This window comes from Orcinus orca, chromosome 15 (genome assembly GCF_937001465.1).
Source record: "Orcinus orca chromosome 15, mOrcOrc1.1, whole genome shotgun sequence".
Classification (NCBI taxonomy): Eukaryota; Metazoa; Chordata; class Mammalia; order Artiodactyla; family Delphinidae; genus Orcinus; species Orcinus orca.
Genome location: NC_064573.1, coordinates 7,805,590 through 7,831,203, shown reverse-complemented (window position 1 = coordinate 7,831,203; position 25,614 = coordinate 7,805,590). Strand labels below are relative to the sequence as shown.

At 35.3% G+C, this 25,614-nt stretch overlaps 1 protein-coding gene across 1 annotated transcript in view; it reads left to right on the top strand.

The window, feature by feature from the left end:
* Window positions 1-25,614, top strand: part of DOK6 (docking protein 6) — a 419,479-nt gene that overhangs the window by 119,267 nt on the left and 274,598 nt on the right. The window contains exon 2 of the mRNA XM_004279999.3: window positions 20,400-20,507. Within this exon, the coding sequence (XP_004280047.1) occupies window positions 20,400-20,507 (108 nt within the window). The remainder of the gene's footprint in view (window positions 1-20,399; window positions 20,508-25,614) is intronic.

Genomic DNA, 25,614 nt, shown 5'->3' with positions numbered 1-25,614 from the left:
GGAATATACCTACAGACCTTTCTTAGAACAAATAACTTGGCCATAAAGTTAGGTCCACTGAAAAATGCATAGGAATAATTACCTCAGGAATAGAGAACCTATGGTAAAATAATCTAATAAGCATTGCAGACATTTATCTTTAGATAATTTAGTCAGTTATTAGCAGAGTACAAATTACATGCCATAGAATTTGCTATATAAAAATATGACTAATGAAATACAACATATATATTGTTAAATATATATTGTTAAAACAGAAAGGTAATATGAATGTTTTGCTCTTTTTAAATTAAATATAGTTTTGTTAAACATCTCATTTTTGTAAAATTATCTCTGACTATCCATCCATTTACGCTAGTATATTGAAGAGAGAATCTATATAAAATGTTGGTTACTTTGTTAATTATAGTTATTTATGATTGATAGAAGACTTTCTTTTTTGGGTTTTTATGGTATTTGAAATTTTTATAATTACTATATACATCATGATTTTTATAAAAATGATCACATTATTTTTTTTCACACACACACACACACACACACACACACACACTGTATTTTATTTTTACAAAAGATAAATAGACTGACACCAAGCATTGTAAATGGATGGCCACAACAAAAGCAACAATGATTGCAATTACCAAACACGAAACACACTCATACTATGTCATGATATTGACATTCAGTCCAGGAATCCTCCACTGTAACAGCTCCTTTACTTTGTAGTGAAAATTGATTTGTATATTTTTTGCCTCTGAGTCCTTGTGGGATTTTTTTTTTTTATTCAAACACAAACTCACAAAAATTATAATCATCCTCATCAGTTCACTCAGTCTGGTGTAATTAATTTTTTTTTCATCTTGATCTTTTGTTAGCACTTTTATGAGTTCATCAGTTTTCCATTAGAGTTCTGAAAATGCTTATTCATTCAGTTCAGCAATATAATCAGTTACCAGAAACCTGTATTTGTCAGTCTTTTCCATGAATTCCTTGAAAATGAAACCCTTTTATAGGAACATATTTGCAAAAGCATCAGAGTACACCCAGAACTGTCTATAAATGACAAGAGACTTAAAAATGACCACGGTTAAAGATTTGATGAAAGTTCATAATAATGCAATTGACAAGGAAATTTAGTTATTTCTGAGATATACATTTTAAAGTAATGACTAGAATTATGACTTACAACATTATACCAGAACATACAAGATTTTCAGAAATTTCATGTAATGTCTGAAACATTTATATTAACGTATTTCCATACAAATACCCAAAGAAAGTTTAGTATTGTTTGTTTGTTTGTTTATACTGCAGGTTCTTATTAGTCATCAATTTTATACACATCAGTGTATACATGTCAATCCCAATTGCCCAATTCATCACACCACCACCACCACCACCCCCACCCCTGCGGCTTTCCCCCCTTGGTGTCCATACACTTGTTCTCTACTTCTGTGTCTCAACTTCTGCCCTGCAAACTGGTTCATCTGTACCATTTTTCTAGGTTCCACATATATGTGTTAATATACAATATTTGTTTTTCTCTTTCTGGCTTACTTCACTCTGTATGACAATCTCTAGATCCGTCCACGTCTCAACAAATGACTCAATTTTGTTCCTTTTTATGGCTGAGTAATATTCCATTGTATATATGCACCACATCTTCTTTATCCATTCGTCTGTTGATGGGCATTTAGGTTGCTTCCATGATCTGGCTATTGTAAATAGTGCTGCAATGAACATTGGGGTGCATGTGTCTTTTTGGATTATGGTTTTCTCTGGGTATATGCCCAGTAGTGGGATTGCCGGATCATATGGTAATTCTATTTTTAGTTTTTTAAGGAACCTCCATACTGTTCTCCATAGTGGCTGTATCAATTTACATTCCCACCAACAGTGCAAGAGGGTTCCCTTTTCTCCACACCTTCTCCAGCATTTGTTGTTTGTACATTTTCTGATGATGCGCATTCTAACTGGTGTAAGGTGATACCTCATTGTAGTTTTGATTTGCATTTCTCTAATAATTAGTGATGTTGAGCAGCTTTTCATGTGCTTCTTGGCCATCTGTATGTCTTCTTTGGAGAAATGTCTATTTAGGTCTTCTGCCCATTTTTGGATTGGGTTGTTTGTTTCTTTAATATTGAGCTGCATGAGCTGTTTATATATTTTGGAGATTAATCCTTCACATCATTATTCTTAATCATTCTTAAACTTGAATAATGAATGGTAGAGATATAGCCTATGTATTCACATGTATTAATATATCCACAATAAATCACAATATTTGTGTTTTAAAAAGACTCTGAATAGTGATTTAGTTCAACTCCTTCATCTTACAGGAGAGAATAAGTAAGCTCAAGTGGTTCGGAAAGCTGTCCAGTATCACTTACTTGTTAGCGATTGAATGAATGAGGGAGCAATTTCATATATCTTAAATTAATTCATCAAAATTGTCATACAGACAAAGAATAATACACATTAACATACAAGAAAGAAGTATTTAAATCCTATTCAAGTAATCATAGTTAAATGATTCCTACGATGATTTCACTTTGATTTTGTAAAAAACTTGCTTCCTGCCTCTGATATTGCCTGGTTAACTCAGTCTCACTCTAATCAGCTTTCCCTCATTCAGCTTTCCTTCTCAGGCTGTGTCAGATGCTCCTCTTTGTCTCAGGGTACTGAGAGTACCACTATCGAGGTGCTTTCTTCAGGGATTTGAAATTAGTTTTTGCATGCTGGTCTGCCCCAGCAGCGTGCAAGTTCCTTCAAGCCAGGGTCCATCCATTATCGTATTACCTGGTGCCTAGCACAGTGGCGTATATTAAGTGGTCTGTGAATATTTGTTGAGCTGATCGAATTGCATTTGGGGATCTGTACACTCAGCTAATTATTGAGCACTTGCTATAACTAAGACATACTGATAAGAGTTGGAGTCTTCCTTTATGTCTAGAAGAGTGTGGTAATTTTACACAAATATGCAAACTTCTACTTCTGTTCTGATTTTATGCTTTTGAATAAGGAATAATTTATGACCTCTGTCCGGCAAATACATTTCAGAGACATCATCTGTAGTTACCTGGCCAAGATGCCGATAAAATCGCTTTTGCAGAGGTAACTCTTTCTCCTTTTATATGATTTTTACAACAATATGTCTTAAAAGTGCACTGACAGTATAGTCCAGAGTGTCCAAGATGTATCAGAGATAGAGCTTCTAGTAAAAATAAGCTCCTTAGAAAGCTTTTTGTATTGTTATTTTTCTAGAGGAATGAGTGAAAGATTTTTTATAAGGACTTGTATCCAAGCAGAAATTTTAAAATAAACCTGCTATGTTCAATTTGATGTTTTACTATTGTAACATATGACAACTACTGTGAAGTTACAGGGCTATTGTTATTTTTATTGAAAAACTAGGTAAATAGGCTCTTTTCCCATGTATCTTGATGGTTGGAAAAATGCATTTTGAGGATAGAAATGTTATTTTGATGTATGAGAACCTACGTGGAAGATAAATATGAAAAGAGTAAGGAAAAAGGTAAGCAAGTCCTATAGCATTTACGTTCCAGCAGAGACCGCTGTGGACCCGGTGTCCCATTTTTAGTGTCATTTCTTTCAAGCAGGCTACACATTGCCTTTTATTTTCCCCAATAAGAATAGTTAAAATAGGCACCTTAGATGATTTGCCTTTTACTATACCAGCCCTTATATTCCTACTCTCTTAATTACTGGGTATTAACTCTTTCGTTATTCCTGTTACCTTTCTGATTGTCTTCCTGGGAATCCCTTTTCTCTATTTCCCTTTAAATGTCCATCTTCCCCTGCTTCCTTCTTCTCCTACCCTCTCTCTTCCCTCCCCCATGCAAAATGCTGTCCTTGGTCCTCCAAGGCTAGTAGACAGTTTTTCTGAGCCTCAGTTGCTTCATCTGTAAAATGGAAATAATAGGGATAGTTACCACACAGTTTCGGTTTGAGGGTTGAGTGTGAGAGAGTGCGTGGCATAACAAAATTGTTTACTGAATGTCAGCTATTGTAGAAGTAAAGCCAATTAAGGGATCTCCCTGACTCAGGCTTTTTCCATGTAAATTTTCTTTTAAAAGCCAAAATATCTCTGTGAAACTTTAAACAATCGATCATATTTTAATATTCCTTACCAGGTAGGTAAGGAATATAACTGGTGCATAATTCATGAATTGAGAAGTTTCTCTCCTACCCTCATCTTGGTAAACCCTACCCCTCACTTCTGTGGTGGAAACCAATTTTTAAAGTTCTTTTTTACGGTTCTAGTGTTTCTTTATGGAGATCCAAGAAATTATGGCTATATATTTTTAAATTTCTTTCTTTCTCGTACAAAAGGCATATGTGTGTGAAAAAAACCTTGTTTTTATTCCTACACATAAACATAACCTGGAGGTATTTTCGCTCCATACATAGAAAGCTTTCTTATTCCATTGTGTAGGTGTGCCATAGTTTACTTGACAAGTTCCTTATCAGCAGGTATTAGGGTTATTTTGCTATTATCAACAATCCTGCAGTATATGATTTATCCACATAACATTGTTATGAATGCAGATGAACTGATGGTGTAAAATTTAAAATGAGGGACTGCTGGGTCAAAGTCATGTATGCAAATTTTATACTTTTTGTTTTCAAATTTAAAATGTTTGTTATCCTTTCTGCATTGATTTGAGATGCCACCTTTATTGTCACATGGTCTCTGCAGAATTTCTATTCTTTTCTATTGGTCTGATTGCTCAGGTGCCGTTACCATACTGTCTTAATTATTGGGGTGTTTTAGTATGCTTTAATACATGTTAGGTCTCCCCAACTATTGTTCTTATTTTTCTGAGGTTATTTTTTTTGCTATCTCCTATTTTTCCATAAGTTAAGTAGTGTGTCTAGTTATGAAAGAGTAATTTAAGGTTTATTACATTAAATATATGAACTAATAGAGGTGAATTTATTTTCTACGACAATCACAGGGCATGTTTGCATTAAGTCGTATTTGATGTCCTCCAGAAATGGTTTCTAATGTTCCTTTTTGAGGTCTTAACATTTCTTTTGAGTGTATTTCTAGATTTTTTTTAACATTTATGTGACCACCATAAATGGAGTTTTCCAGCATACTTTCTAAATGATTATTGTTTGTTATATTTAAGATTTTTGACTTCTGATGATTTTATAAACTTTTACCGTAGTGAAATGAATTCCCTTATGCTCTGTAATAGATCTCAGTGGATTCTACTGAGTTTCCCAATATATAGTTATTTCATCTACAAGTTGTTTTAGCTGTTACTTTCTAATATTCTTATCTCTAATTTCTTTCTTTTTTGTAATTGCACTGGATAATATTTCTGCTACCTTGTAAATCTTAGTGTTGCTAAAGGGTATCTTTGTTGTAATCCTGATTGGCAGAAATGATCTAATGATGTGTTTTTCCTTTAAGTATAATGCTGGTTCCTGGGCTCATTTGAGAGATGGGGGGAAAGGGCAGAGAAGAGTGTATATTTTATCCTTTAGTGCACATATATCATTGCCCTTTTCTTAACTCACCTGATATTATGTTTATTTGTGATTCTCTTTCCCCAAACTGGTTATCCCTTTAAGACAAGTATGAGTTTTACTCTTTCCTATAGTAAGCATAATGTTTTACACATTGTCAGCATTCATTCATTGTGCAATTTGAATTATAATGAAGCCTCTAAAATTGTATCCTACTGTAATTTGCTGTCATGCTCTGGAATAATTCCTAAGTAGATATATTTACTTGCATGTGATGTAGGAATTGATGCCCTTCATAATGACTGAATATATAAGACTTGTGTCAAGGAGGTGGCAATGGGTGAGACCTGTGAGTAAATAATATATCAACATATTATCCACAGGACTGAAAACATTAAGTTACATTCAAACATTAAATAACAACCATTTCCAATCATTTATGAAAGACGTTTTATTGGGAATAAGTATTAAAGTGTTACTGAAGCTTGTGGTTGCACTTAAGTTTGTAATGATTATACTGGTTCTTTATAAATCTAAGGCGAGTTTATGCTTTCTACCAATATATATGGAGCCCTTATAAGAATATATTATGCAAGAAGCTGTTTAATAGACAAAGTTGTACTTTCAACAAGCATGGGCTCCAATGAGAGAAATGAAATTTATACTGAGTCACAAAACAAAGAAGGCTATAATAACTCTCCCATTTGTGGAGACCATAAGAAAGTGGAGACTGGAGGTATTATTGTGAGCAGGCAAGCTCAATCTGCCCAAAGTTTCCTTCCTTGAAATCTAAGTATCACATTGATAGGAAAAGTTAATCAGGTTGACCAGATGTCAGGACATCTGGAAGCACAATGAAAGTATTGAATGTATTTCATGGTGATTACAATTAACAGTACTGTATTGTACTCTTGAAATTTGCTATATGAGGTAACAGATATATTAATTAGCTGGATTGTAGTGATCATTTCACAGTGGTCCATAAGAAAACATTAGCATGATTATTTTGATGGTGGTGTACAGAATAGTTTAGAGAGAAAGCAGAGGTAGGAGGCCAACTTAGCAAACCATAGCAATAATTTAGAATTGTGCCAAACTTTGAGTAAGTTACTTAACTTTTATGCCTGAGTGTCCCATATTGTAAACAATGATAATTATATTGCCCACCTTATTGGATTTTGGTGTGGTTTAAACTACGTTAATATTTATAAGTTCCTCATTACAGTGGGGAACATAATATGAACTTAAGATGCTAGTTATTAGTATTGAAAGTCAAGATTGCTACTGTTACCTGATTGAAGCAATGCCCAAAATGTTGACTGAAGAGGAAAAAGTCAGGTTAAACCACAAAATTAAAATAATACTAAAACAAATATAGAGCATCCAAATCTAATTATGTAGCTCTAAACAGAAAGCCAGTACACTTTTGAAACAGCAGCCAAAATTAAATTAGGGAAAATGAGAGAAATAAAAATGTAAAGTAGATAAGAAACACTGTGTACTTTTTGCTAAGAAATTAATTTTCTTTTCTGAGTAAAACCTCTCACTTAAGGTGTTTCATTTCAAAATGAGCTTTTTTTAAAAAACGTCTTTATTGGAGTATAATTGCTTTACAATGGTGTGGTAGTTTCTGCTTTATAAAAAAGCAAATCAGCTCTACATATACATATATCCCCATATCTCCTCCCTCTTGCGTCTCCCTATACATTTGAAATCAGTCACCCTTTAAACTATTTCTTCCCTGGGCTTTCGAACTCCTGAAGCTTTCATGTCTTTTTTATGCTCTGAGGAGAGAAGCTTCTGTTCAGCTACTGAGCATGGATTAGTGCTTAAGCCTTCAAGGAGCCCATACTCTCAAATACCATTTAGTTTAGATCTTGACATTTCCTTTTATTCTTGATCTTTTTAAAAATCATTTATTGGGCTTCCCTGTGGTGCACTGGTTGAGAGTCTGCCTGCCGATGCAGGGGACACGGGTTCGTGCCCCGGTCCGGGAAGATCCCACATGCAGCGGAGCAGCTAGGCCCGTGAGCCATGGCCGCTGAGCCTGCGCGTCCGGAGCCTGTGCTCCGCAATGGGAGAGGCCACAACAGTGAGAGGCCCGCGTACCACAAAAACAAAAAAACAAAACAAATATGAAGTGGTGAAAAGTTCAAATATATCAGTAACCACATAAATGTAAATAGATTATGCATTTCTTTAATAAACAGAAGTCATAAATATATAAGCAAAACTGACAAATTTACTATCTTAAAGTGAAAAACTTCTGCATGAAAAGTTAAATTATAAAAAAGTGAAAGTCAAACTACAAAATAGGGGAAGGTATTTCCAATACATTTACCTGATAAAGGATTTAAAAGTAAAATATATTTAAATTTTTCTGCAAATCAACAGCAAAAAGGACAAAAAACAAATATAGTCTATCAACATGTATAAAGCTCTATCATATAATTGAAAGTGAAAATTAGGCTTTATAATGTTTTGTACATGAAGTTTTATACTATTTATGCAAAATTTGAAATATAAAAACTAATAAATATTGCTTATAAAGGTATAAAGATATAGTAGATATATTAAAGTCTTCGATTGGAAGGATGTACATCAACTTTAAGATAATATGTGATACGCAGTACATATATGAAAAATAATTTTTTTTTTACATCTTTATTGGAGTATAATTGCTTTACAATGGTGTGTTAGTTTCTGCTTTATAACAAAGTGAATCAGTTATACATATAGATATGTTCCCATATCTCTTCCCTCTTGCGTCTCCCTCCCTCCCACCCTTCCTATCCCACCCCTGTAGGTGGTCACAAAGCACCGAGCTGATCACCCTGTGCTATGCGGCTGCTCCCCAGTCTTATATATCACAGGAGCATCTCACTTTTGGATTTTGCTCACAGATTTTTGGATGGTGCAGGTAAAGGCAAAAATTAATGAAGACACCAAGATTTGAAGCATATGTGACTAAAAAGAGGAAATAAAAATCCTGGAAGGAGAAGTAAACCGAAGAGGAAATATTTTGATTTGGACATTTGACTTTCACTTACTGAACCCTATAGTAACTAGGTCCATAAAATAGAAACATGCTGGTTGTACCTGGGAATAGAGTTTTCAGTGATTATTGAGTTATGCCTCTACAACTGACTGATGAAAATAAAATATTGTCAATTTCAAAAGCATAAGTTGATATAGAGCTAAAGAATACTCCGATTTTAGAGAAAGTAAAACCCAGAAGACATGGTTCTTTCCTGGAGATTTTGAGCAAAGAGATAGGATATTTTGTTCTGTGTCATGTCAGTGTTGGGCTCTTTGAAAGCAGGGAGCAGGAAGACAGTAATTGTAAGACTCCCTCCAGTGCTGTGATTGTCTCTAAAGATTGCCACCTGCTTGGGTTATTGCTCTGCAGGTCTGCTCTACAACTGGTTTTCATTCTCATGATAATGAATTGTCTCATGACAATTTCACACTCTCAACCTAAAACTTGCTGCTGCTGTGAAGTGTTTCATTTCTGGCTGTGACTCTAAACCATGTCTGTATTCTTTCCCAGTATTTCATTGATGGCCTGGTAGACAAATGCAGTAGAGAGAACTATATATATTCAGGTGAAAAACAACAAACACTTGGCCTCCTCAAAAATTGGCAATGGTGAGATTTGGGGAATCATTGTTTTCCTTTTGTGAATTTCCAGTTGTTTTTCTGGGTTATTAAGATAAAGAGAAAGCAAGATCATAGAAATGGAAAAAATGAACACATTTATTTTGGTCTTTCCAACCATGAAACGAGAAAAAATGAGATATACATATTGTGCTTTAAGCATTTTTTCAATGTTAATGGATAGCAATATTTATATTTTGCATTAAACAGTGGTGAATGATGCAAAGCTCTTGAGTTAACAAAATTGGTGAGAACTTTCTCTTTTAAAATTGAACTTAAATCATGGTCCGAGGAGAAGGGAAATAAGTTTTTAATTTTTTGGTTCTGTGGTTTATATTTAAATAGGTGAGTGTTTATACAGAGACAGATGCATATTTATGTATATTATTTATATATGTATATAAACTGAAATTTAAAAGTCAAATAGATATAAGGACAAATGCATTTATATATAAATATAAATGGATAGCCATATACACATAAAATGATAGCCTGCCTCTACTCCATTTCATCCTTTTTTGTTTGTTTGTTTCATCCTTGATGACCTCTGCTTTTTCAGTTGCAGATTATATAACCTAAAACAGAAATGGCCAGTAGAAGTATTTTTAAAACAATGAAGTAAAAACAATCCTTGAATTAGTGATAAGATTTCTTATATTTTTTGAGATACTAGTTAGTTTTTTGCTAAATTAAGTTACAGGTAAAAATAAATGTATTTAGACTTGTGGATATTTAAGAAAATGTATTTACATCCTCCATCCCCAGAAATATACTCTTTGCCTGTTTACAGTGGGGGCTGCTTGGTGCCCCTTATAACACCTTTAAAGTTGCCTCTGGCTCATCTCTTTTCATTGCTCTTGTATTCTTAAGTATTTCTAATCAATTCACAGGTGGAGAAAAACCCTTTGGGTTTTACATTTATCAGAGAGCCACTGCATTTATGTCAGGGAACTCAGCAGGCTGTGAACTATATCCAGAGTTGCAGGTGTGTACAAAGGAGGACCCGTAGTGGATATATTTGATTATAGTAGTCTACTCCTGGGCATACAGAAGCCACAGGACTGTAGACATTGCAATTGACAGCTGCAAGTCTTACAGTTTAGAGATGACATGTGCTTTGAAAAATCTAAGCATTTAAAAGAAATCAACCTGAAATACCCAATATTCCTGACCCTATACCACTATTTTTAAAATTTCATTTCATTTGCGACTTTTGTTTAATCTGTAATCCTAAATTTTCTGAGACTTCAGTTTACTTAAGGACATCTACCATAACTTAGAGAAAGAGTTGATGAATCTGATTGAAATCTTAAAGTCAAGATTGTTCCTGACCTGGCTCTCCCATATCTTTCTTCTCTTATCTCTCACCACCCTTACTGTGGTTCACTGCCCTCCACACTGGCCTCCTTGCAGTTCTTGGAATAATAGTTCACGCAGGCTCCCTCAACAGGGCATTTGCTCTTGCAATTTTGTCTTACTGAAGCACTCTTTCCCCAGATGTCTGTACCACTCATTCTCTCACTTCCTCTAATACTGAAATGTAGGCTGCTGGGTGAGCCTTCCCTCACCATCCCTCCATAGCACTTAACACCATTGAAAAAAATACAATTTACAAATACACTTATTTATTTGCCATCATCTGTCTACCCAATTGAAATGGATGTTCCAAGAGGCAGGAACTTTGTTTCCACACGGACAGAAAGTTTGTGTGCTTTTTGTTGTTGTTATTATTATTATTTTATCTGCATTTTTTTACAACCGTATCCACAGAACAAAGAGCTCTCAAATATTTTTTGAACAAATGGAATAGATAAGAGTGATTCTGGTATCGGTATATATTTGACAGCAATTAAATATAAGCCAGTGTTGAAAGTTCATATCTATATTGAAAAAGATAGCTAAAGCCAAATTCATCAGTGCATGAAGCTTAATCCTCTGTATTAACCACTTTTTACACAAACACAGAGTGTTTTTCAATAGTACCATACACAATTTGTGAGAGGAGAAAGACTCAGGACTAAGTAATTGAATTTACTCATAGCATAAGCCTGCAATAACCATTCCTGAATGGTCTTTGCTTATGTGTTTATTTATATGTTGTCTTGATATGTTCATCTTATATACAGTTATAAATAATTGAATCCTATACCCCAAGTTATCATTTATACAGTATCTTGCTTTCAGAAGGGAACACAGGGACTTCCCTGGTGGTCCAGTGGTTAAGACTTCACCTTCCAATGCAGGGAGTGTGGGTTTGATCCTTGGTCGGGGAGCTAAGATCCCACATGCCTCACGGCCAAAAACCCAAAACATAAAACAGAAGCAATATTGTAACAAATTCAATAAAGACTTTAAAAATGGTCCACATAAAAAAAAATCTTTAAAAAAAGAGAAGGGAACACAAACATAAGATGCTCCAGATATGCCACTGTCTTCTATATTCTTTAAAATCTCTGGAAACGAAGTTTGTGTGACTCCTTTTAGTGCAATGGATCCTCAGGTTTGACAACTCCTGTAATTAAAAATTCTCCCAAGTTTTTAACCAAAATCGTACATGAACAAAGTTCATTAGGTCAACATCTTATGATGGAACAGGCCCATTAAATCCGACTTTTGGTTAAGTTAAATCTTGGGAATGGATGCTGGATAAATAACATCATTATGGCTATGAACTAAAGCAAAGAAATCAAACCATCTACATCACAGTGAGTCTTAAATGGAAAAAGGATGCCCTTTGTGTAAAATCTCCTTGAAAAGGAGAAAACACTGAAGAAAAGGGACTGCTATGAGGTACAAGGTTTTCATCAGATGGAAGGGAATCAAGAGGGTATTTAATTATGGCAATCGATCTGGCTGGCTAATGCAGTATAAAACTGAGGTGTGGAGCAGCTGTGCATCCTGGGGATTTCTGTAGTCCTGGCAACAACGTGGAATTTTCTCGAAGGAAAATCTGAAGGGTACCCAGGAGCCTGTTTGGTGAGACAACTGGCATGTTTAGGAGATAACTTTGAATGAGAAGGTGAAATCAGTTACTTCCTCAGGAGAGAGTGAAGCAGCATCTTGAACAGTGATGGGACAGGCAGGCATGTCATCCGAGAAGGGACAGGACTCGGGAGAAGGTGAATCTTCCTGCAACCTATAAGTTCTGTTGCTAACTAGCCAAACGGTCCCTGCATCTTCAGATGCCCTTGAAGAGCCAAGCAGTGTCTGAAGAGACTGCACCCTGTCCTCCCACACACTGCTAAAGAAGGGCACTGATTTATGTCCTGTTTCTTAGAACAAAAGTAAAAATACCTAATTTAAATTAAATTAGTAAAAATACCTAATTTAATTGGTGTGGTTCTCTTTCAGTCACTCGAAAAATTTGTATTTTTCATTTATAAGCAAAATAAAACCTATTCCTTTATTTTTTCTTCTCAAAGGAGTGATTTCCTGGTCTCAAGCGGTCATTTTTGCTGCTCATCTCCAGAATTCTCCAACATATTCATATAAGGCATCAGTTCCAGGGCCTAAAGCAGACTAACACTATTAAAATCCCACTTGAAAAAGAGTAACAGGGAGGTGATTTCCTCGTGCTCCTATTAACTGTATGCTTCTGGTACGAAGGTTGCTTTCAGACTGCTGACTCATGCTGAATTTGACTTCACATTGACAGAGAAAGACACTTCCAAATTCTCTGCACCAGGTCCCTTTTTACTATCATCACAAAGCAAACTATTTTGAAAAAAAAAAAAAGCAAGGTGGAAAACAAAACTCTGCATTTATTAGCATTTATTAAATAATTAAGTTAAATTCAACTAGACATCAAAATATAACTAGTCCACAGTCATGATAATTCATACTATTTTTCCCAATAAATTATTTTGTTTTAATAAGTGTATTATGAGATTTCATTAGGCTTTTGAAATATCAAAAATAATTTAATTGAAACAGAAATTGAGGAACTTTGTGCAAAATACTAGGCCAGTAGTCTTCAAAACTGTCAAGGTCATGAAAAGCAAAAAAGGCTGAGAAACTGTCAAAGATCAGAGGAGATTCGGAGACAGGACCACTGAATGCACCGTGGTGACCTGGATTGGATCCCAAAACAGAAGAGGACATTGGTGTGAAAAACTGGTGACTTCTGAATAGAATCTGTAGTTTAGATAATAGTATTTTACTAATGTTAAGTCTTAGTTTTGAAAAATGTATCATGGTTATTTAGGATGTTAATATTAGGAGAAGCTGGGTAAAATCTTTTTGGGAAATCTCTGCACCATTTTTGCCAGTGTTTATAAATCTAAAATTATCCCAGAACAAGAAAATAATAACTTAAGGGCCTTGGCTTGGTAAACAGTCTGTTACATCAGGTCTTTAACAACCAGTTTTATCTATATGTGCTTGCCTCTGTTAATGTAATAGCAAAGAGATAAGATGCTATCATAAAAACCAAGTCTATTTTTCCTCATTATCCATTATCAGGTTTATTCTATAGCAATATCAAGTGCCTAAATGGAAACACTTTTGCTTTCTGACTCATGTTTATCTCACTATTTAGTTAAAAATAATGTTGTCACACAAGCTGAGACATTGCAGTCAGGGAGTAGTTTGTTTACTTCCATGAATATTACAAGGCTTCACTGAATATCACCATGGTTCCTGAGCAATAAAGTGCACAGGGTACAGGGAAAAGTATTCTTCTGTAGGAAAGAACAGAAACTGTATTACCAGGATTTTTGGTCTCAAGTGCATTCAAAGAGGGTCTTCCTACCTCAACTAGAATTCCAAATCCACTAATAAATAATCAGGAGATAAATATTAATAATCTATATACTTTGCAAATGATATGTTTATTTATCTGCCTTGGATCTCTCACATTTCTACTCAGATTCATGTAACTATTTTTCACTTCCACAATATTACTGTTAATACTACTACTCCACTAATAAAAACAAAATCTAAAAAAGTATCTTTCTTAGCGTGGGCTGCCATAACACAATGCCATAGGCTGAGTGGCTTGAAAAACAGACATTTATTTTCTCACAGTTCTGGGGGTTAGAAGTCCAAGATCAAGGTCCAGCATGGTCAGCTTCTGGAGAGAACCCTCTTCCCAGCTTGCAGATGACCAGCATCTCACTGCATGTCCACATGACCTCTTTTTCTGTGAGAGCATGGAGAGAAGGCAGGCTCTCTGGTGTCTTTTCTTATAAGGACACTAATTCCATCCTGAGGGCCCCACCCTCATGACTTCATCTAACCCTAATTACCTCCCAAAGCCCCATCTCCAAATACCATCACATTGGGGGTGAGGAATCCAACGAACCATATGCTGATATCATATTATTATCAATATTTATACTACCTTTTTTAGGTTGTTTTACCTTGAGGGTAGAGATCAGTAAGGGGTCAAAAAATAAATAAATAACTAGAACACAGTGTGTGGAACACAAGTGTGTGGAGAGAACACCAGGAGATCTGAAGGAGTAGTCATAACTCCTTATGTCCTGGGCTGTGGTTAGAAATCTTGTGACAGAGGAGATGGGTCTCCACCTGGGTAGAGAAAGAGAGGTATATCCACGTGTGCTGAAAGCTCAGGGCTGTCCTTCATGTGCTTTTCGAAGCTACCAGTATGGAGCTAGGAAAGGTAGCAAGAGTAATATGAAATTGTGTGATTGTACTGTTATTCTGTTTATTCTGCTTTTATGATGAGAGGTCTTCCTGTGATTGTTCTGAGTGCCTTTGAACAGGAGAAACACTGTCTTCTAGTGAATAATAGACAGTGCACACTCCAGAGGAATTATAGTATCTGGCCTATATTAGTTAAAAAAACAGTATAAATAAACTTTACAGTATAATTAAAGAAATAGAACAAAAGAGAGACCTTCAAGATAGCGGAAGGAGATCACCTTCCTCCCCACAAATACATCAGAAATACATCTACACGTGGAACAACTCCTACAGAACACCTACTGAATGCTGTCAGACAACCTCAGACTTCCCCAAAGAGCGAAGAACAGATGCCCTCAGCGACCTACATGCAGAGGCGGGGCTAAATCCAAAGCTGAACCCCAGGAGCTGTGCAAACAAAGAGGAAGGGACATCTCTCGCAGCAGCCTCAGGAGCCGCAGATTAAAGCTCCACAACCAACTTGATGTACCTGCATCTGTGGAATACCTGAATAGACAACGAATCATCCCAAAATTGAGGCAGTGGACTTTGTGTGATTTTGTCTGTATAGCTTTGCTTTTACCATTTCTCCTGGGGTTCTGTCTGTCCTTTTTTATTTTTATTTTTTAGGGTAGTTTTTAGTGCTTATTATCGTTGTTGGATTGGTTTTTGGTTTGGTTGCTGTCTTCTTTCTTTCTCTTTTTTATTACTATCTATTTTTTAAATGTTTCAATAATTTTTTTACTTTTTATTTTAATAACTTTATTTTATTTTACTTTTTTCTTTCTTTTTTCTCCCTTTTCTTCTGAGCCGTGTGGCTGACAGGGCCTTGGTCCTCTAGCTGGGTGTCAGGCCAGTGCCTCTGAGGTGGGAGAGCGGAGTTCAGGACATTGGTCCACAAGAGACCTCCCGGCTCCATGTAATATCAAATGGTGAAAGCTCTCCCAGAGATCTCCATCTCAACTCTAAGAGCCACCTCCACTCAACGACCAGCAAGCTTCAGTGCTGGACACCCCCTGCCAAACAACTAGCAAGACAGGAATATAACCCCACCCATTAGCAGAGAGGCTGCCTAAAATCATAATAGGGTCACAGACACACCAAAACACACCACCGGATGTGGTCCTGCCCACCACAAAGACAAGATCCAGGCTCATCCACCAGAACACAGGCACCAGTCCCCTCCACCAGGAAGCTTACACAACCCAGTGAACCAACCTTAGCCACTGGGGGCAGACACCAAAAACAATGGGAACTACAAACCTGAAGCCTGCAAAAAGGAGACTCCAAACACAGTAAGTTAAGCAAAATGAGAAGACAGAGAAACACACAGCAGATAAAGGAGCAAGATAAAAACCCACCAGACCAAACAAATGAAGAGGAAATAGGCAGTCTACCTGAAAAAGAATTCAGAGTAATGATAGTAAAGATGATCCAAAATCTTGGAAATAGAATGCAGAAAATACAAGAAACGTTTAACAAGGACCTAGAAGAACTAAAGAGCAAACAAACGATGAACAACACAATAAATGAAATTTAAACTTCTCTAGAAGGAATCAATAGCAGAATAACTAAGGCAGAAGAATGGATAAGTGACCTAGAGGATAAAATAGTGGAAATAACTACCGCAGAGCAGAATATAGAAAAAAGAATGAAAAGAATCGAGGACAGTCTCAGAGACCTCTTATACAACATTAAATGTGCCAACATTCGAAATATAGGGATCCCGGAAGAAGAAGAGAAAAAGAAAGGGACTGAGAAACTATTTGAAGAGATTATAGTTGATAACTTCCCTAATATGGGAAAGGAAATAGTCAATCAAGTCCAGGAAGCGCAGAGTCCCATACAAGATAAATCCAAGGAGAAACATGCCAAGACACATATTAATCAAACTATCAAAAATTAAATACAAAGAAAAAATATTGAAAGCAGCAAAGGAAAAACAACAAATAACACACAAGGGAATCTCCATAAGGTAAGCAGCTGATCTTTCAGCAGAAACTCTGCAAGCCAGAAGGGAGTGACAGGACATATTTAAAGTGATGAAAGGGAAAAGCCTACAACCAAGATTACTCTACCCAGCAAGGATCTCATTCAGATTCTACAGAGAAATTAAAGCCTTTACAGACAAGCAAAAGCTAAGAGAATTCAACACCACCAAACCAACTTTACAGCAATGCTAAAGGAACTTCTCTAGGCAAGAAACACAAAAGAAGGAAAAGACCTACAAAAACAAACCCAAAACAATTAAGAAAATGGTAATAGAAACATACATATCGATAATTACCTTAAACGTAAATGGATTAAATGCTCCAACCAAAAAACATAAACTGGCTGAATGGATACAAAAACAAGACCCATATATATGCTGTCTACAAGAGACCCACTTCAGACCTAGGGACACATACAGGCTGAAAGTGAGAGGATGGAAAACAATATTCCATGCAAATGGAAATCAAAAGAAAGCTGGAGTAGCAATTCACATATCAGACAAAATAGACTTTAAAATAAAGATTATTACAAGAGACAAAGAAGGACACTACCTAATGATCAAGGGATCAATCCAAGAAGAAGATACGACAATTGTAAATATTTATGGACCCAACATAGGAGCACCTCCATACATAAGCCAAATGCTAACAACCATAAAGGGGGAAATTGACAGTAACACAATCATAGTAGGGGACTTTATCACCCCACTTTCACAATGGACAGATCATCCAAAATGAAAATAAAGAAACACAAGCTTTAAATGATACATTAAATAAGATGGACTTAATTGATATTTATAGGACATTCCATCCAAAAACAACAGAATACACTTTCTTAAGTGCTCTTGGAACATTCTCCAGGATAGATCATATCTTGGATCACAAATCAATCTTGGTAAATTTGAGAAAACTGAAATCATATCAAGTATCTTTTTCAACCACAATGCTATGAGACTAGATATCAATTACAGGAAAAAAATCTGTAAAAATTACAAACACATGGAGGCTAAACAATACAGTACTAAATAACCAAGAGATCACTGAAGAAATCAAAGAGGAAATCAAAAAATACCTAGAAACAAATGACAATGTAAACACGACAACCCAAAACCCAGAGATAAACCCACGCACCTATGGTCAACTAATCTGTGACAAAGGAGGCAAGAATATACAATGGAGAAAAGACAGCCTCTTCAATAAGTGGTGCTGGGAAAATTGGAGAGCTACATGTAAAAGTATGAAATTAGAACACTCCGTAACACCATACACAAAAATAACCTCAAAATGGATTAAAGACCTAAATGTAAAACTTTAAAACTCTTAGAGGAAAACATAGGCAGAACACTCCATGACATAAATCACAGCAAGATCCTTTTAGAGCCATCACTTAGAGAAATGGAAATTAAAACAAAAATAAACAAATGGGACCTAATGAAATTTAAACCTTTTGCACAGCAAAGGAAACCATAAACAAGACGAAAAGACAACCCTCAGAATGGGAGAACATATTTGCAAATTAAGCAACTGACAAAGGATTAATCTCCAAAATTTACAAGCAGCTCATGCAGCTCAATATCAAAAAAAAAACCAACCCAATCCAAAAATGGGCAGAAGACCTAAACAGACATTTCTCCAAAGAAGATATACAGATTGCCAACAAACACATGAAAGGATGCTCAACATCACTAATCATTAGAGAATTGCAAGTGCAAAACACAATGAGGTATCACCTCACAACCGTCAGAATGGCCATCATCAAAAAATCTACAAACAATAAATGCTGGAGAGGGGGTGGAGTAAAGGGAACCCCCTTGCACTGTTGGTGGGAATGTAAATTGATACAGCCACTATGGAGAACAGTATGGAGGTTCCTCAAAAAACTACAAATAGAACTACCATATGACCCAGCAATCCCACTACTTGGCATATAGCCTGAGAAAAGCATAATTCAAAAAGAATCATGTACTGCAATGTTCATTGCAGCTGTATTTACAGTAGGTAGTTCATGGAAGCCACCTAAGTGTCCATCGACAGATGAATGGATAAAGAAGATGTGGCACATATATACAATGGAATATTACTCAGCCATAAAAAGAAACGAAATTGAGCTATTTGTAGTGAGGTGGATGGACTTAGAGACTGTCGTACAGAGTGAAGTAAGTCAGAAAGAAAAATAAATACCGTATGCTAACACATATATATGGAATCTAAAAAAAAAAAAAATGGTTCTAAAGGACCTAGGGGCAGGAAAGGAATAAAGACGCAGACATAGAGAATGGACCTGACACGGGGAGGGGGAAGGGTAAGCTGGGACGAAATGACAGAGTGGCATGGACATATATACACTACGAAATGTAAAATAGATAGCTAGTGGGAAGCAGCTGCATAGCACCGGGAGATCAGCTCGGTGCTTTGTGACCACCTAGAGGGGTGGGATAGGGAGGGTGGGAGGGTGACCCATGCGGGAAGAGATATGGGGATGTATGTATATGTATAGCTGATTCATTTTTTTATGAAGCAGAAACTAACACACATTGTAAAGCAATTATACTCCAATAAAGATGTTTAAAAATAAATAAATAAATAAATTTAAAAAATAAAAAAAAGAAATAGAACAGAAATACAGTGATCTTAGTTTCTGGCTATAGCGAATGTAAACTCCAGCAAAAATATGCATTTCTATAGAAGTTTGAAATATTAAATTTGCATTTCTAGACCTCTTTAGTTATTGAAAAAAGTCTCATTTTATTGATTTGACTTAAACATACCTGTGGATGGAGGGTTTTAAGGTGGGCATCAGGTGACATTGTAAGAGCCAACATGAATTATTCCTGTAAAATCAGGAAGAGTCCAGAAAGAAGGGCCTGTGTTTGTGTAATATATAGCCCTACTTTTTTTTTAAACAAAGCTGGAGATGTGTGTTCAGACAGATGTGTGTTCAAATCCTGACACTCTTACTGTCTTACTATCTTTATCCTAAAATGAAGACAACCTACCTCATATAGTAGGTATGAGGATTAAATGTGTCTATAAATTTTAAAATGTATTGCACATAATAAGTGTTTAGTAAATAGTAGGTGCTATAAAAGCATAGAAGGGCGTGACAGATGTGTCCATTATAAAAAGATATCTGTTTCATTTTCTAAAGTAGTATAGTATATGAGCATTTTTTATAATGAACACTGTAAGTTAATTTTTAAATGTGATGTTTTTCCAAAGAATATTGAACATTATGAAAGTGCTTAATCTTAGTAAATTTTTACTTCATTATCATGGAAAACAGAATTGTTTGTCACCAGGGTGGTGAGAATAAATCCTTTATATGGTGTTGATACCCAGATGATTTAGTTAAAGAGGATTGAAGCCAGTGCACTGAAAATCTCATAGCATAAAATCTTTTCATATAAAATTTATATTTAATATTGTTTTTAAAATTTGCTATAATTTTAAAGAATAACATGCCTCTGAATTCCCAGTTTTTTTCTCTCTGTAAGATAAGTGCATGTAAAACAATTTATTCCCCCTGGATTAGTTGAATAGATAAATCCCTGATGCTACTAAACTCACGTACAAAAGACATAATGGGATTCCTTTATTTACTTTCAGATTTTCAGACGTTGCTGGTTGGTTTTTAAGAAGGCATCTAGTAAAGGACCCAGAAGGCTAGAAAAATTTCCAGATGAAAAGGCAGCATATTTCAGAAACTTTCATAAGGTAAGTCACGGTCTTTGGAATCTCTGGGGAATAACTGTACCCTTGGCAACAACTGTGGAGACATTTCTTTTGAAAGATGAAATCTGCAGAGGCAAAAATGCATGGCCAGGATAAAATGTCCCTGCACTGATAAAATGCAAAAGTTGTTTTTCTCCTTTATTTTAATCATCTGCTATAAATGCCAGTGGTACCTCTGCAAAATGAAAGACTCATTTTTATTGCTACTTTGCAAAATGAGATGACTCATAACTCAACCAGATCATTTCCCAAGGTGCTGAGTAGGCATTTTCCCTCTTTTCAGGTTAATTGTTCATTTTTTACTTTGATTTAAAGTGTGGGCAATGTTTTGGAGATAAAACTTTTGAGGCTGGTGTTAGCAGTGTTAATGACACTGTTAATGTACAAAGCATTTGCTCTTTACAGCATAACAAGAACGATCATCATGTATGCTGATGTGTAGAGATGTGACTTAAATCCTATGAACGAAATAGCAATTTCCTAAGAATTAAAAGTATGTAAGAAATTGCCCTAGAATGATGCTAAATGTGCTGCTGAAAGTTATCTCTGGTGATAATTTCAAAAAAGAGTTAAGTATTTGATAGTAATGTGGAAGATTGATGGTCAGAATGCAGAATTGTGAAACAGCATTGCTTTTTTGATAGAATGCCTGCATAAGCTCAGGAAAGACTGTAATTCCTCACTGGTGGTAACATAGAGTAAGTTACCCTGAATAATGTAATTAGTCTGTGGAATTTATTTTATGTGAGGTATAGTGCTGATTTCTTCTTTTATTAAAAATAGAGTGCTTGCCAGGGATGAGGGGGGTGGGAGGGATAAATAGGCATAGGACTGAGGACTTTTAGGACAGTGAAGCTACCCTTTATGATACTATAATGGTGGATGTATGTCATTATAAATCTGTCCAAAGCCATAGAATGTACAACACCAAGAGTGAACCTTACTGTAAAATATGGACTTTGGGTGATTATGTTGTATCAAAGTAGATTCATGAGTTATAACAAATGTACCATCTGGTGGGGATATTGATAATGGGGGAGGCTATGTATTTGTGAGGGCAGGTTGCATAAGGGAAAGCTCTGTACTTTCTGCTCAATATTGCTGTGAACATAAAACTGTTCTAAAAATTAAAGTCTATTAAAAATAGATTATTCAGCAGTAATGTGCTAACCAATCCTATTACACAAATAACTAGCAATCTTTTGTATTAGATTTGAACCTATATCATAAGGCTTAAAATGTGAATTTCTTTAACTCTCTGTGAGGTATTCTGTATTTTAATATAGATTTACTAATAGAGAATCCAAGTTCAAGTTCCTGCCCAGCCACTTACAAGCTCATAGGAGTTTGGTTTTCTCATGAGGACATGGATTTTAAAATTGTAATATTACATGTCTCTTTTGAAGACTATTTAAGATAGAGTATCAAATAACAACCAACACAGTGATGCAGGTTCTTACTATATGAAAAATTATTTGCAGCCTGAAGTCATATTGATATTTTGTATGATGATGATGACCATGGCAATAATTTTAAGCCTGACTTAATGACAAACTGCCAGGTCGTGAAATGTAAGTCTGTAACGTTTAGTTTTTGAGTAAAATTTTGGAAGACTGAGCATAGTATATATTCTGTGGATTCCTGGTCAGAACGCCTGCCTGCTGGTCAGTGCTGTACCCTGGCTGGACGCTCTCTAGCCAGCGTACCTAGAGTCCACGTATTCATGATTCAGCCATCTTCTACTTGCAAAATGGCAACATTATAAGCAGTATTATAACCACCTATAAGGGTTAATAATTTAGACAAAGATAAGTATAAGCTGTCTGCTTTACACGATGCACTGGGGGGCACGAGGAGATGTATGAGGCACAGTCCTTGCCCTGAAAGAGCTTGTATTCCAGAGGAAAAGACACACATATGCAGATAATTTTGATTCAATATGAACAAGTCTTAATAAATTGAAAAGGGTTGAGGTCATAAAGAGTGTGTTCTCTGACCATAAATTATTTAAATTAGAAATCAATGTTATCTAGTAAATGCTAAATATTTGGTAATTAACATAGTCTAAGGGGTAATAATTCCAAGGCAATGTAGTAGTCACAGAGGCTATTAGCAGGTATTCTAAACTCAAAGATAATAAAAACACAAATATCAGCATGTGTGGAATAGAGCTATACCGGTGAGTATAGGGAAATGTATAGCTATGAGTTCTTACATTAGAAAGAAACAATAAATGCAGGAGAAAATATCAGTGAAACAGAAACCAAAATAGCAGTCAGGAAATTTTGTAAAGTCAATAGCTGTTTCTTTTACAAAAAAAATCACTCACTTGATAAACTCTTAACCGAATTTATCAGGAAAAAAAATAAGAAAAATCAAAGGCTGGTAAGAGTAGAGGGGTTATAACTACAAATTCTACTTGACAGCTTAAAGGAAATAGACAAACTCCTTGAAAGATACAAACTACCCAGTCTTATTCAATAGCTGAAGACCTAATAAAAACTTTGAACTTATAGTTCACAACTTTCCCACCAAGAAAACTTCAGGTCCATATCATTTCACTTGTTAATACTACAACATATTTAAAGGGAAAAAATTAATCCACATAAATACTTAAGGAAAATATAAAAAGGAGGAAACCCTTTCCAGCTCACTTTATCAGACTGATATTATCTGAAAACCAAAACTAGACAAAGACACTAGGGGAAAGTGACTGATCAGTATCCCTACAAATCAGAACATTTAAACAAAATATTAGGAAATCTAATTCAACAAAATGTTAAAATGATAACATATGATCAGGTAAGATTTACGATAGAAATGCAAGGTTGTTTTAACATTTGAAAATCGACCAATGTAATAATGTAGAAATAAAGAGAAAATATATCATGGGATCCTTTAAATGTATACAGAAAGACAGTTCTGTATGCATATAAAGACAAAATTCAACATCCATTTATGATTTAAAACTCTCAGAACATCAAGGACAGAATGAACTTCCTTAATCAGAAAAAAAGCATCTAACAAATACCTACAGAAAAGAAAAAGAAAACTCTGTTTCTATGCTCAATGACATAATCGTTTGTTGAAAATGCATGATCGTCTTCAAAACAAATACCAGAACTAATGAATGAATTTAGTGAATGACATTTTATGATCGTTTGCATTTTAAATAGTAGCAGTTAACACTTGATAAATTAATTTTTTTAAAAAACTCAATTTACAATTATAAAGCACATGTGCAATCTCTACACTGAAAACTATGGAAAATAGCTGAATTAAAGAGGACCCAAATAAATGGCAAAATAAAATATTCTTAGATTGATACCAATTCAATATTGTTAGGATGTCAATTCTTCCTAAATCGATATGTAACATAATTCTTATCAAAATTCCAGGAATATTTTCTTGTAGGTATTGACAAACTAATTCTATATGGATATTTGCTTAACCTATATTAACCAATGCAATTTTAATAAAGAAGAACAAAGTTGGAAATTTATAAGATTTCAAGACTTACTATAAAGTGACAGAAATCATGATATTATGATTTTAGCAAAAGGATATTTATATAGATCAATGGAAGGGAATAGAGAGGTCAGAAATGAACTGATACATACATGGTCAGTTGCATTTTGACAAAGGTATGAAGACAAGTCAATAGGAAAAGAAACTTTCTCCAACTAATGGTGCTAGAACAACTAGATGTCTCTATGTAAATAAATGAACATTGATCTTACGTCACATTATACACATAATAAACTCAGAGCAGATCATTGGTCTAAATTTAAATGCCAAAACTATAAAACTCCCCGTAGTAAGTATAGAAGAAAACCTTTTCCACTTTGTAATAAGCAAATATTTCTCAGCACACAAAAAGTATAAACCATAAGAAAAAATTGGTAAATTGAGCTATATTGAAATTTAAAACTTTTTCTCTTCAAGTGATCTAGCTAACAAAATAAAAGGGCAGGTAAGTCTGGGAAAATACATGCAAACATTTCTCTGACCAGAAACACATATCCAGAATACTTAAAGAATTCTTAGAACTCAATAATAGGATATTTTTAGATTGAACAAAAGTATTTTAGGTTGAACAAAAGATGTGAACAGATATCTTCCAAAATAAGATATATGAACAGCAAACAAGAACATGAAAAGATGCTCAACATCACCAGTGATCTGCAAGATTTAAATTCAAAATAACACTGTCCATCCATTAGAATGGCTAAAACTAGAAAGATTGAAACTAACCAGAGTTGTAGAACTCATACATTGCTGATGGACATGTAAAATTTTGTAAGCACTTTGTAAAACAGTTGGCAGCTTCTTTAAAAGAGTAAACATACATCTGTCCAGCCATTCCACTTCTAGAAATTTACTCCCCTTCCCCGCAAATGAATAGCCATGTCCAAATAAATATATGTACGAAAATGTTCATAGTAGCGTTATTCAAAATAGCCTACAAGTGGAAACAACCCAAACAGGAGAATGAATAAACTAATTGTGGTACATCCGTCAATGGAAAACCACTGAATGAAAGGAAAGACCTACTGATACACATAATAACAGATGAATCTCAGAATCATAATGCTGACTGAAAGACAGAAGACCCAAAATAATACATATTGTATAATTTCACCCTTGTATTTGTAGTAACAAAATTCTTATTTATAGAAAAAAAATCATATCCTTGTTTGCCTTTTTTTTTTTTTTTTTGCGGTACGTGGGGGCTTCTTACTGCTGTGGCCTCTCCCGTTGCGGAGCACAGGCTCCGGACGCACAGGCTCAGTGGCCATGGCTCACGGGCCCAGCCGCTCCGCGGCATGTGGGATCCTCCCAGACCGGGGCACGAACCCATGTCCCCTGCATCGGCAGGCGGACTCTCAACCACTGCGCCACCAGGGAAGCCCCTTGGTTGCCTATTTTGAGGGAGGAATAGACGGAAGGTTGGCCTGCAAAAGGACCTAAGGCGTTTAGGGGATGATGGAAGTGCTCTTTATTCTTATTGTGGTGGTGGTTTAAAAGGTACATGCAATGGTCAAAATTCATTCAGTTGTTCACTTTAAATGGCGGTAACTTACTCTGT